Source organism: Ranitomeya variabilis, chromosome 2 (assembly GCF_051348905.1).
Source record: "Ranitomeya variabilis isolate aRanVar5 chromosome 2, aRanVar5.hap1, whole genome shotgun sequence".
NCBI lineage: Eukaryota > Metazoa > Chordata > Amphibia > Anura > Dendrobatidae > Ranitomeya > Ranitomeya variabilis.
In genome coordinates this window covers 472,915,918-472,929,877 of record NC_135233.1, presented here as the reverse complement: position 1 = coordinate 472,929,877, position 13,960 = coordinate 472,915,918, and the positions used below count along the sequence as shown (strand labels likewise).

The 13,960-nt window shown below is 39.3% G+C and overlaps 2 protein-coding genes across 3 annotated transcripts in view; one reads left to right on the top strand and one right to left on the bottom strand.

Annotated features, from left to right (window-relative positions):
- The window catches only part of SLC25A45 (solute carrier family 25 member 45), an 80,310-nt gene that overhangs the window by 40,251 nt on the left and 26,099 nt on the right, over positions 1-13,960 (bottom strand). The gene's annotated exons all lie outside the window — the stretch shown is intronic.
- The window catches only part of LOC143806822 (sulfotransferase 1 family member D1-like), a 75,595-nt gene that overhangs the window by 51,834 nt on the left and 9,801 nt on the right, over positions 1-13,960 (top strand). Inside the window, exons 3-5 of the mRNA XM_077287758.1 lie at positions 9,430-9,578; positions 9,876-10,001; positions 12,556-12,653. Of these exons, the coding sequence (XP_077143873.1) occupies positions 9,430-9,578; positions 9,876-10,001; positions 12,556-12,653 (373 nt within the window). The remainder of the gene's footprint in view (positions 1-9,429; positions 9,579-9,875; positions 10,002-12,555; positions 12,654-13,960) is intronic.

The following is a 13,960-nucleotide window of genomic DNA, read 5'->3' as shown; positions in this document are numbered from 1 at the left end:
TTTTTTCACATACAAAACAGATAAGAAGTAGTTGGCTGTACTTTTCCTATTGAACTGCATAGCCAATATCATCTAATTTGCATTTTAAATTTGTTCTAGCATGTACCTTAATTGTAAATACTTAAGTTCCCATGTAACACCCATAATGATTTTGGAAGCCAGTGACTGATAATAAGTGGTAATTAAATGTTGCATTTCTTAACCCCTTAGCGACAGAGCCAATTTTTAGAATACTGACCACTGTCACTTTATGAAGTTATAGCTCTGGAACGCTTCAACGTAGCCCACTGATTGTGAGATTGTGACATATTGTACTTCATGTTAGTGGTAAAATTTCTTCAATATAACTCATTTATTTCTAAAAAAAAATGGAAATTTAGCAAAAATTTGGAAAATGTAGCAATTTTCAAACTTTTAATTTGTTTTAACTGTTACCCAATAAAGGACCTTTTTTAATGGACGGTGAGTGCCACCTTTTTTCTATTCCTTGGACATGGCTGCATAAGACGTTAACTTTGAATTGATCAGTACACTTCGTCTTCCTTCTGAATGTCTCCCTGTTGATAAATCACCACATGAAAGTTGAACTGAACTTTGTGGTCATAATTCAGCTGAGAGTAGCTGATCAATAAATCCGGGGTCCTAGGTCTCTTTGAATGGAGTGGAGATTTTGCATGCACCTTGTCATTCCATTCATGGTCTATGAAATAGATGGAGACAGCTGAACGGGATTCAAGCACAGCTAACATCACAAAATTGTTTTTCCACCTAAACTGAGGACAATTGCCAACTGCCTCATGACAGTAGTTTAGTATTTGACTGTTGGACAAGTTTTACTATATGGATGTGTGTTCTTTGGGAGTCTTAGGGTATGTTTCCACGGTACGTAAACGCTGCTTGTTTGACGCTGCAGCGTCAAACAAGCAGCGTCCAGATGTTCCAGCATAGTGGAGGGGATTTTATGAAATCCCGTCTCCACTATGCGTGGAAACCCGCACGCGGAGGCCCTGCGACTCCGGACATGCTGCGCGTCTATTCAGAACGCAGCATGTCCGTACACCTTGCGGGGACGCAGCGTCCCCGCAAGGCATATCACAGGGCCCTATGGCGAGGGGTGCGATGATCCCGGATGTGTACTGTACACATCCGGCACCATCGCGTCCCATTAAGGGGGCGGGGCTTAGCGCCGAGCGGCTTCGCCGCTGCGGCGATCCCGCCGGCGAAACGGACCGTGGAGACGTACCCTTAGGTCTCATTCAGACGTCAGTATTTTTCATACCATTGCTATCCATGTTTAGCATTCCTATATTTTATAGTTTATGGAGCTATTCACACTGTCTAATATTGATCTGAGCCACTGATCAAACTCGCCACTGAAAGTTTATGGGTTCTTTCAGGGACTGTTTGATAGGAGAAGCTGGAGAAACTTTTTTCCCCAGCAGAGAAAAACTGATGAAACTCTATCCAAACTCTGATGACACGCTGATGACACACTGATGAAACTCTGATCAAACACAAAAATGAAACTGGGACCCTTTTTCTCGTATGTGAAAAAAATATATATCTGAATGAGCTCTTACAATATAGGGCTCTATTAACACTTTCCTTCACATTCAGCACATGAAATGAACTTTCACCCTCATAATATTAATTAAAAAAATGCATGGCTCGACAAAAGAATATGGGAAAACGTTGAAGGGATGTTCTGAAATACAAATTAAATTTCAGAATAATCTGCAGTGGCACTGCTGGAATCAACAAGCCAGGTAATCGTCTTACAATGAGCACTGACAGTGCGCTCTGTTGCCAGCTTGTTACTTATAATCAGAGCCAGTGAGAGAGCGCACTGTCATTATGCACATCACATAGTGACAAGAATCTACTGAGCATCCGTCAGAATTGACAACCGACTAGCCCAACCCCGGAAATGGACGCTCACTGCCGTAGCCTATGCCCCCCTGCAGTAAAAAGAAACAGCAGTTAGTGTAGTTAGCTAATGATAGCGACTTTATAATTAAAATAGATTAGAAAATAGATTAGATGATGACATTGAATAGGTAGGGATTTAGAATGAAAATGTATTTATGCTTCAGACCACCCCTTTAAAAGTACACAGGTTGCAAGTTATAAACTTTGAAAACTTTGTATTTTTTGTATACACATCTATTTTGCTCTGGCCTTAGAGATTTTTTTGACTATTTAGCACAATTTATTCAATTCAATATACTCTGCAAGAGGGTATCATATCAAAGCGAAATCCTACTACAATCTCATGCAAAAAAAGAAAGCCACAATGTTTCGAAAAGTCTACAATAAAAGGAAAAGAAAATTGGATAGGTTGGATTTAAAATAATTCAACTCAATTATTTTTTTCCCTAGCTCATCTTTGACTGTGGTTGATTTTCTAATCCACCAATACCATTCTCTAATTTTGTAAAAAACAACTGGGTTCGCGCTGCAGTGTGAAACAACTAGGAATATGCACCCAATGCTATGCTTAGGTCGTGCATAATGTGCCAGTGGAATTAATGCCAAAGAGATAAATGCTGCAATGCCCAGCACAACACGGGGCCACCATGAACCAGATACCGATGGTTAGAAATGCGACCTGGTGAGCCTGCAGAGCCGGTAAGCGAATTGCGCACTCACCGTTGTGTTGCAGTGGTCCGGTATATGATGATGGATGTGGGTCCAGTTGGAAGGTGGTGTCCGTCGGGCAGGACCACTGCAACACAACGGTGAGTGCGCAACCCAGTTGTTTTTTACACTGTTTGTACTCACTAGCTGACAGCTAAAGCCCCTTTCTGTCTCGGTTCCTGCGGCTCAGTGTCTTTTTAGGGAGGCAGCGCTGGTGTATTCTTTTATATTTACATTCTCTAATTTTCCCACCATAGTACCTGATACCTATTCAGATAAAAACAATGCGTCACCTCTTTCCCCCTCGTACACTGTCGATCCACAGCCAATGATACACTATTTTAATACTCTAGTCACTCCCACCCCTGAAGGGAGTCTGTCAGTAGGACAACCCTCCTAAGCCGTCTATATCTGCATGTAGGTCATAGGAAGCAGAATAAAATGATACCTTGATATCTGTGATCCGATGTCTTATTCCAGATAAATATACTTTTTTTTTTTTTTACATGTACATGAGCTGTTAAGATCTATGGACCGGACAAACATCTCCCTGAGAATCTGCCTCAAGAACTTATTATAAATGAATGGGGAAGTTACCAGTGTGAGACATGTAACTAACAAAGAACAGGAGAACTGAACGTCGCCTTCTTGCAAACACATTTTCTGCAGCTCTCATAGCTTTGCTGTATTGCAACACTGGCTGCCAGTGAGATGGAAACTGGAGCTGAGAGAAGACCTGCTGATGTGTCAGTTATAATCACACACAGCTCTGCACTGAGATCAAGAGAGCAGACTGTCAGTCATTGCATGTCTTATACTGGTAACACCCACTTTTATTTAAAAAAATGGTTTGAAGGCAGATTCTCCAGGAGATCTATATCTGGCCCATAGATCTTAACAGCTCATTTACATATAAGAAAAATATGGATTTCTCTGGAATAAGACATCTGATCGCAGATATCAAGGTAACATTTTATTCAAAGAAAAAAAGAGGAATCCAGCTCAACGAGGTAGTGAAAAAAACTTCTTTATTCACTTGAAAATATATTCAGTGGAGGATAAAAACATCAGCGATTACAAAAGATAAAATGCGATATCAACGCGTTTCTGGTGACGAAGCACCCTTAAACATTTTATTCAGCTTCATATCACCTACATAGCCCTATAGACGGCTTAGGAGGGTTGATCTTACTGTCAGATTCCCTTTAATCGGTATCCTCTTGATAAGGTGCGGAATCAATGTATTCTATTGCAGGTATCCAAAGTTTATTTCATGTGAAGAAAAGTGTAAATAGAGCCTCACATAGTAGACTCTAATCTCCTTCAATGGAAGTCTTCAAACAGAGGCTGGACAGACATCTGTCTGAGATGGTTTAGTGAATCCTTCATTGAGCAGGAGGTTGGACACAACGACCCTGGAGGTCCCTTCCAACTCTAACATTCTATAATTCCATGAAGACTGAGCCCCTTCCAATTGCTCATTTTGTCTTTCTACGCAGTTAATTGTTCTCTTTTCCATTAGGTCTATGATATCACATGATTAGAGACTGACTAGCTGAATCCTTCTAAGCTCTATGTAGAAAGAGGACTTCAATTTCCCCTGCATGAGTCAAGAGTCATTGCAAAAGACCCTGGCAGGGGGGAAGGGGGAGCAGCTGGGTCAGGAATTGAAGAGGGGAATGACTCATGCAGGAAAAAGAGACTTCCTGTTTCTACTTAGAGCAAATAAAAGGAAGAATTATCTGGGTAGAAAGGCAAAATGAGCAATTGTAAGTACACAGTGATATATAATATGACAATTGCCATATAATAAGAGGATAAATACTTTTATTGGAGGACTGCTTCTTTAAATGGGCATATTTGTTAGCTCAGTAGTGTACTGTAATGTAGCTACACTGCATCCTAGTTTGGGTCTGAAACACCAGAATAAACTATGAATATATCCATCCACAATGGGTGTAAAAAGGTAAGAGGTAATCTTCCACAACCCTACTTTACATGTACAGAACACTTTTTGTTCGTTTGCACGAAACTCATATTTGGTTACCCTGCTCATAATATGCCTCTACATATTTCTATAGAGAAGAACCAGTTTTCCTTCTGTTACAAATCTGAAGCACACAACTGCATAGAATAAAATAAAAAACTTCAATAAAAAACACAACCAAAGCTTAATACATTTAATCCGTGTAAATAACGAAGGCAAACGCATTTTTTACTTACATCCATATCAGATGAGGAAGTGAACGCTTCATTTCGGTGAGTGTTCTCTCTTATGACATTAATGTATTCCACATAGATTTCTTGTTTAGAAATGCCAATAAATTAGTTGGCGTCAGACTCGCTAATAATCATATTGGGACATTGTCCATTTTGTAGTCCCAAAAGTTCTGAAGCTATTGATACAGAAAACCCCCTTCAAACATGTCACCGAGACACATAGAAGGGTCAGAAACTTTCTGCCTTTATCAGAATGACAGCAGGAGCCTCACTAGACCAGGGACACAAGGGTCTGAAATAGAATGATCCACAGTCTTGAAAAATAAAGTATATTAGTAACTTCTTTGATTTTACAACTCAAAAACAAAGCATAACTTTTTATGACATCGGATAACTACTTTTGGCCGTGTTTCCATGTTGTGGCTGTGCTGCGTCTTCATGACGCAATTATGGCAAAATTGCAAAATAGTAAAAATTTTTCCATGGTTTTGTCAAAAAATTAGACTGTGGCAGCAATGTATCAGCCCAACCTTAAAGATGACCTGCCAGCCACGTGTCCAAAAATGAGTTTGATGCCTTTCTAGAATCATTGTGTTCCCCTAAACCTTCTGATGTTTTCCATTTGTCAATGTCCTCTCTTCTTTGTGGAGATATGTCCTTTTTCCTTCTTTTTTTTTGGCCCCAAGTATGCTTGTGGCCCAAAAGGGCATTTCATAAACGTTTTTTCTTGGGGTGTGTAGTCCTCCCCCTCTATGATGCTGACCAATCATCAATATTTAAAGTGTGTACTCGCGCTGTAGTTCTTCACCTATATGACGCTACCCAATCACTGCTCAGCAGTTTCTGAACCAGGTTGAACAGTGTTAACTAGCAAGATCACTCTGTTCAACCAGGCAGCAGCTGATCAGTGATTGGGCAGCATCAAAAAGGGGGAGTAGTACACACCCCAAGTAAAAAAATTTGTGAAACGCTTTCTTGGGTCACAAGCCTGCTTGGCACCAAAAAAGAAAAAAGGGCATATCACCGTAACAAGGGGACGAAATGCCAAATGGAAAACAGCGGCAGGATAAGAGGAGCACAGGGATTTTGATAAGTGAACACATTTTTTTTGGATAGGCCCTCTTTAAAGTGAATGCTCGAAATAAATCCACATCCAAAAATGGGTCTTTACAAAAACATTACATTACTTGTATTTATTCTGAATTACAACATGTACTATAATCACAGCTACATTCTGCAAAGCTTTGCTTCGAAGATATACTTTGGAAGAATTCCATGCTGGTCAGTGTTTGTACAGGGTGGGTGTCATTGCTTCTGTCACTGTTATCATGAGGTTAAAGATACAACACATTAAATAAATATTAAATCTAAAAAAAAAAACATTTACATGTACAAAAACTACCAGAATTTGTACAAACTCGTAAATGCATAAAATAACTTGCTTTTCATGAACTAGCAATATTTTGTCAGAACATCATCTACAGAAAACTGCAATGACAGTAACGAATCTAAAAACAAAGTCATTCGATGTGGCGATTTTTCCTTTCATTGAAGTACATAAAGATAATGTAGAACAGTATAACAGACTACATTTTTTTTTACAACCTGCAGCAAACCTTTATAATGGCGAGTTCTCAAAACATAATGTATGGATGGTATTTTAGTAACATTCACAAAAAAATGACTCTAGATGGTAAAGTTAGAATTACATTAACCACAATATCCAATTGACATCTAAATTCCACTTCCCCAAATTATTAAACCTATCCACCTGCAACCTGAGCCTTCAACATTCACGATCCGAGTACGCACCATAATGTCCGGAACATGAACTCAACAGCCTCATAGGAATGTATGAGACTGCTGAATTCAGGTGCCAGTCCAGATTTTGCAGTCTGTGCTCGGACTGCCAATTTTTGACCCATGAAACAAATCTAATACTGCACAGTAGTACTACCATACTACCATAATTGGCCTCCTTTGCCTCCCGCAAGCGTATTAATGGGGAGGAAGCAAAGGGTGTTATGGAATATATGCCACATTATTCTGCTCTCTCACATCAGGATGAGGTTACCTCTAACAGTGACACTGTCAGTTTGAATCAGTGTTTTGTATAGAATGGACTGACTGGTCACAATTAAGTAAAGGAGATAATTTTTGAACTGTTTTTTAATTAAAAATAAAACATGAAAACTGTCATTGTTCAGTGTTATTGAATGGGTTGTTGGTTACTATTAAGCTGCCACCACTTTCTATGGTGAGGTCTCTTTAACATTACTAAGGCTGTGTTTGTGTTAAAGAGCTTGAAAAGGCTTAGATACAGTTCTAGGAGACATCAAAGTGATACATCTTTTCAAGGCAGTAGGAGGTTTTGGAGCACAACGATTCATTACTAATCGATATTTTGGTAAAATTTTGTCAAACCTGGCAATTTAAATTTCAAAATATTCAGCCATCTCTTATGGAAATTCAATATCTTCCACCATATTCACCAAATTCACCATATACAGTGGGGCAAAAAAGTATTTAGTCAGTCAGCAATAGTGCAAGTTCCACCACTTAAAAAGATGAGAGGCGTCTGTAATTTACATCATAGGTAGACCTCAACTATGGGAGACAAACTGAGAAAAAAAAATCCAAAAATCACATTGTCATTTTTTTATCATTTTATTTGCATATTATGGTGGCAAATAAGTATTTTGGTCAGAAACAAACAATCAAGATTTCTGGCTCTCACAGACCTGTAACTTCTTCTTTAAGAGTCTCCTCTTTCCTCCACTCATTACCTGTAGTAATGGCACCTGTTTAAACTTGTTATCAGTATAAAAAGACACCTGTGCACACCCTCAAACAGTCTGACTCCAAACTCCACTATGGTGAAGACCAAAGAGCTGTCAAAGGACACCAGAAACAAAATTGTAGCCCTGCACCAGGCTGGGAAGACTGAATCTGCAATAGCCAACCAGCTTGGAGTGAAGAAATCAACAGTGGGAGCAATAATTAGAAATGGAAGACATTCAAGACCACTGATAATCTCCCTTGATCTGGGGCTCCACGCAAAATCCCACCCCGTGGGGTCAGAATGATCACAAGAACGGTGAGCAAAAATCCCAGAACCACGCGGGGGGACCTAGTGAATGAACTGCAGAGAGCTGGGACCAATGTAACAAGGCCTACCATAAGTAACACACTACGCCACCATGGACTCAGATCCTGCAGTGCCAGACGTGTCCCACTGCTTAAGCCAGTACATGTCCGGGCCCGTCTGAGGTTTGCTAGAGAGATTTGGATGATCCAGAGGAGTTTTGGGAGAATGTCCTATGGTCTGATGAAACCAAACTGGAACTGTTTGGTAGAAACACAACTTGTCGTGTTTGGAGGAAAAAGAATACTGAGTTGCATCCATCAAACACCATACCTACTGTAAAGCATGGTGGTGGAAACATCATGCTTTGGGGCTGTTTCTCTGCAAAGGGGCCAGGACGACTGATCCGGGTACATGAAAGAATGAATGGGGCCATGTATCATGAGATTTTGAGTGCAAACCTCCTTCCATCAGCAAGGGCATTGAAGATGAAACGTGGCTGGGTCTTTCAACATGACAATGATCCAAAGCACACCGCCAGGGCAATGAAGGAGTGGCTTCGTAAGAAGCATTTCAAGGTCCTGGAGTGGCCTAGCCAGTCTCCAGATCTCAACCCTATAGAAAACCTTTGGAGGGAGTTGAAAGTCCGTGTTGCCAAGCGAAAAGCCAAAAACATCACTGCTCTAGAGGAGATCTGCATGGAGGAATGGGCCAACATACCAACAACAGTGTGTGGCAACCTTGTGAAGACTTACAGAAAACGTTTGACCTCTGTCATTGCCAACAAAGGATATATTACAAAGTATTGAGATGAAATTTTGTTTCTGACCAAATACTTATTTGCCACCATAATATGCAAATAAAATGATAAAAAAACAGACAATGTGATTTTCTGGATTTTTTTTTCTCAGTTTGTCTCTCATAGTTGAGGTCTACCTATGATGTAAATTACAGACGCCTCTCATCTTTTTAAGTGGTGGAACTTGCACTATTGCTGACTGACTAAATACTTTTTTGCCCCACTGTAAGTGTTCCATATTCCAGAAAGAGAAGAATCAGTTCCTTCAGTAGAATGAGATGCCATAGTTTCTCCCAAAATGAGTGGGTTTTATCTACTCCTACAATTGGTATTTGCAATTAAATGGTTTGGAAGGGGGGGGGGGCAGAAAACAGCTTGAAAAAGTTTTCAGTTGAGCCTTATGGTATGTTTTCAAGTCTGAATAAAAGAACCTTGATGATATGCAGATTTTCCTGGCTGCTTTGTAAACTAGGTGTGAACGGATGCGATTGTTTCATTGATTCGTGTCCTTAGCAAAATATTGTCATGTGTACTGAGGATTTTTTTTTACTATTACTAACATGGCTTGAACTAATAAGATATGGCAGTGGGTGGTAAAGATGGGCTGGATTGAAACTCTTATCTGGCTCTCCTAAAGCATAATTGACTTGCCTGCTGAATGTAAAAATATCAACATTTGTTTCCATAGAGTAAAAACAATGGACTTCTCTACACTTCAGAAACTGGTTCCTATACATGGGGTTCTAATGGGTATAGAACTTGCTGAAAACTGGGAACGTATCGAACAATTTGAAGCCCGATCTGATGATTTGCTTATTGCAACTTATCCAAAAGCTGGTAATGCAATTGACTAAACCATAACTGACATTATTTAATAAGGCACATGGTGAAATAAACCACTGCTTTTATTGTTTTTCAACCGATGCACATAACATACCGTACATGCAAACAGAAGTAAGTGCCATGCCATTTGGTTACATTTTCCTGTACCACTCTATTTTTTTATATTTCTGCTCTACTTTCTAGTATAAAATATTTGTAAATTCCTGATTTACTAATATATGAATATCATTATTTTGGTGGAAATTATCTAGAATTTATTTACATAGATTATGATGTGGTTTTTTTTTCTAGGAACTACATGGGCAAGTGAAATTGTTGACATGATTTATGCTGACGGTGACCATGAAAAATGCCGTCGGGATGCTATATATAATCGAGTACCATATCTAGAGTTTCGAATTCCAAATATGCCTTCAGGTAATAAAGACTATCTTAATCTATATGGGGCACAACCGTTATAGAACTGACCTATTTTGGGTCTTTAGAATTAAGTACTGTATTTTTTTTCTTTTGTATTCTCTTGGTATACCAAGAGTCATAACTTTTTTTTTCAGTTGACATAGCCATATAAGACATATTATTAAAGTTTGAAAAAAGAAAAAACAGGTAATAACAATATTTAAAGGAAAAAAAGAGGTACAAATTAGAGCGTATAAGCAGAGGACACTCAGTAGGTAGGCAATAATATTACCAATTACATAATACCGTACTATTATAAATTAATTATACAATGTTAGGTTGCTGAGATTAATAGACACTTGATCAATATACAAAATGTTGGGGAGTGGATGAACAAAACAGCAATTCAGGCACACCATCTATTTGCTTGTTTGTTTACTTTAATAAAGAACTTTGATTGTAAAATAATTATGCATTTTTTTCCTTTTCATTATTTAACACTTTGAAACATTTTTTCTTTTATTTTTTACAGTGTTTATTAGTCTTACAAAGACTTGACAATGCTAACATTGGGTTTGCTTATATTGACAATATAGCAGATGGCACTGCTCTACTGTAATCCTCCACGTTGTGATGATGTTGTGATGATGTAGAATAGATAATGGTTCCGTAGGCCCCAAGTAAAACAGTGCAATCCGTGCTTTTCTTAATATTTAAATGAACCATTCAGATCTATGGGTTGGATCTAGATCTCCCTGAGAATCTGCCTCCATAGTATATTTTAAATGAAAGGGACATTAACAGTGTGAGACATGTAGATCAGAAGAGCAGACTGTCAGTCATTTCATGTCTCACACTGGTAAAGTCTCCTTTCATTTAAAATAAGCTCTGGAGGCAGATTATTAGGGAGATCTATGTCTGGCCCATATATGTTAATAGCTCATTCATCTATTAAGAAAAATGTGGATTTCTAAGAAATAAGACATCGGAACGCAGATATCAAGGTATCATTTTATGCAACTTTCTACGACCTGCATGCTCATCTAGACAGTTCAGGAGGGTTGATCCTACTGACAGATTCCCTTTAAAGATAATAAATACAGGCAAATACTTACACATCACGTAATACCATCAGGGAGGTATCTAATTGGCTCTAAACCTATCGTACTGCAGGACAACCCAAAAAATACAGCCATTGTCATTAATTATCTTCAGTATAAAGAAGAACAAGGGGTCTTAGATATAATAATATGGCTGCCACAGAACCCTGATCTCAATATCATCAAGTCTGTGAACTGATTACGTGATGAGACAGAAGGATTTGCACAAGCGAAATCCACTGAAGATCTGTGGTTAGAACAATCCTCCCTTTTTGTTCATTCACTTAGAATTATGTTGCTTGATAAAAATAAGCTATTAACACTTCTAGTTTTGAAAGCAATTTTACTGTTACGCTGGACACTTGCACGACTTCTAAGCGCCGCCCTACTAATCGTGTGTTTCGCTCTGCTCCACCCAGTACCTGACAATCACTCTGAGTTGTCTTCTGCTGATTGGGGGCCGAACTCTGCAGGAATTTGTACCCATTCTATCCTGCAGAGATTTACTTCCTCAGCCTATCACCTGCTAACAGGTGATATATCAGACGACTCCACCCTCCATTCCTCACCCGTACTTTGGTTCTTAGCCTGCTAGTACCTAGTTAATGCATACCTTTTTATTCTGTCTCCCGTTATCAACCCGGCCTGTTTACTCGCCGTTTTTGACTTCACAATTTCAGACGTCGGCTTTGAATAAAAAACCCGTACTGCCTGCCCTGACCTCGGACCTTCTGACTATTGCCTCAGTCTCTCCATCCTGTACCTCGCACACACGTCTGACTCTCCCAACAACTGCTGAAGCCCCAGGGACTGCCCTGGAGTGGTACCTGGCATCTACCAGCAATTCTGCCTATTCTCACCATCAGAGGCCCTAGTGAAGACCCGGTAGACACTTAGTCACGCCCCTCCGGGGTAAGCCCAGCCCGTATCCACACCCATCAGCGTTACACTTACTTTGCAGAATTGTTTCCGCACCTGCCTAAAATAGTACTGTACAGCATGTTGTGTTAACAACAAGACACATGAGCCGTGCTGCCCAAAAAAAAAAAATATAATTGACAGATTTATTTATTAAAAAAAGAGTTTGCAGAGAATACTACTGGTACAAAGAAAAGTGACCAAGAAGGCTCGGTTCTCAAGACTGTCATGGCTTCTATTCTTGACATACCCATGACACCTATTACATATTTGTTGGTGTTGGACATCAGCAATTTTAATGGAAAAGAACGGCGTCACGGAGTAATGCTATGTTTGCCATCAAAAATACTTAAACCTATGATGCATTCCTAAAAACGCTAATGTGAAAAAAGTCTAACTTATCTGCTGTATTTTTTAACACAGGAAAATACACCTGATGGTCCTCCAATTTTCTTTATTTGGTGCTAGGTATAAAATAATATATTCCAATGTCTCTATCATTAGTTTACATCAGAATGCATAAATCAGTATTATATTTTTTTTTACTTTAATAGGTGTAGAACAACTCGATGGCGCACCATCCCCAAGACTAGTGAAAACACATCTTCCCATTCAGCTGATGCCAGATTCTTTTTGGAAAAAAAATTCAAAGGTAAATAAAATGTTTAAGATGACTCATAGTGTTGTAAATCTGATAATTGATATTGCAACTAATAATTTAGGACTACACTGTGTGTATGTAAGAATAATTCATGAAAGGTGCTTTCAAGGAAGTTATAGGTGGTATACTTAAGTATGCCAGTTCGTGCTCTTTGATGTTTGGCATGTATCTTGTGACGAAAGTTACTAATGTGAAGCTAGTCACTACTCACGGACAGGCTGTGATGCAGAAAAGACAGACGTTCCGGGGTCAATACCAAGAGAGTACATAGATAACCAAGGGAAAAGACGAAGGTGTAAGTCAGGTCACAGTTCAGGGTCAATGACAAGAGATAGCGGATCAAAAGCCAAAAGACAAGACAAAGGGATAGTCAGAACACGGTCCAAAGGGTGAGGCAGCAGAAGATCAGGACTCAGAGGACAGAATCAGGCTAACACTCATCAAGAAGCACAAACTACGTCTGGCAGGGACCAGGGGCAGACAGCTCAGTTAAGTAGCTGGGCAATCACCAGAACAATGAACACCTGCAGAAAGTCCCACACATCCCAGTCACAGATTGGACAGCAGAGCTGTCAATCAAGACACCAACAGCCCAGCAAGCCCATCACAGTATTAGACAGCTAAGATGTCAATCAAGACACAGACAGCTCAGCAAGACAGTGTCCATAGAACAACATAGTAACCATTAATTGAACGGAGGAATCATGACATATCTACATTGTCTAGTATAAGTTCACGTCACCTAATTATTGGCTTACCATGTTGTTGAAATTTGCAGCAAAATTTTGGTGCATTTTTTGGGGTGCAGTTTCGCATGTTAGATGGTCTATGCCGTTTAAACCATGCCCTTTTTCTGTAAAGCCACACCGCCTTGTTTAAGGCACACAAAAAAAATATGGTTCAAGATCTAAAAGACTGTGTTTCCTTTTTCACAAATTTAGTTTGACAAATTTTACTTATTGCGCACACATGCACATCCATCTGACCGGTCAAACATGCACTAACTTCTTAACCCCTTCACAACCAAAGGTATTTCCGCTTTTGCGTTTTTGTTTTTTGCTCCCCTTCTTCCCAGAGCCATAACTTTGCTATATTTCAGTCAATATGGCCACGTGAGTGCTTGCTTTTTGCAGGACAAGTTGTACTTTTGAACGACACCATTGGTTTTAACATAACGTGTACTGGAAAATGGGGAAAAAATTCCAAGTGCGGTGAAATTGCAAACAAAAGGGCAATTCCACAGCTGTTTTTCATTTGTTTTTGTTACCATGTACAATACATGCTAAAACTAACCTGCC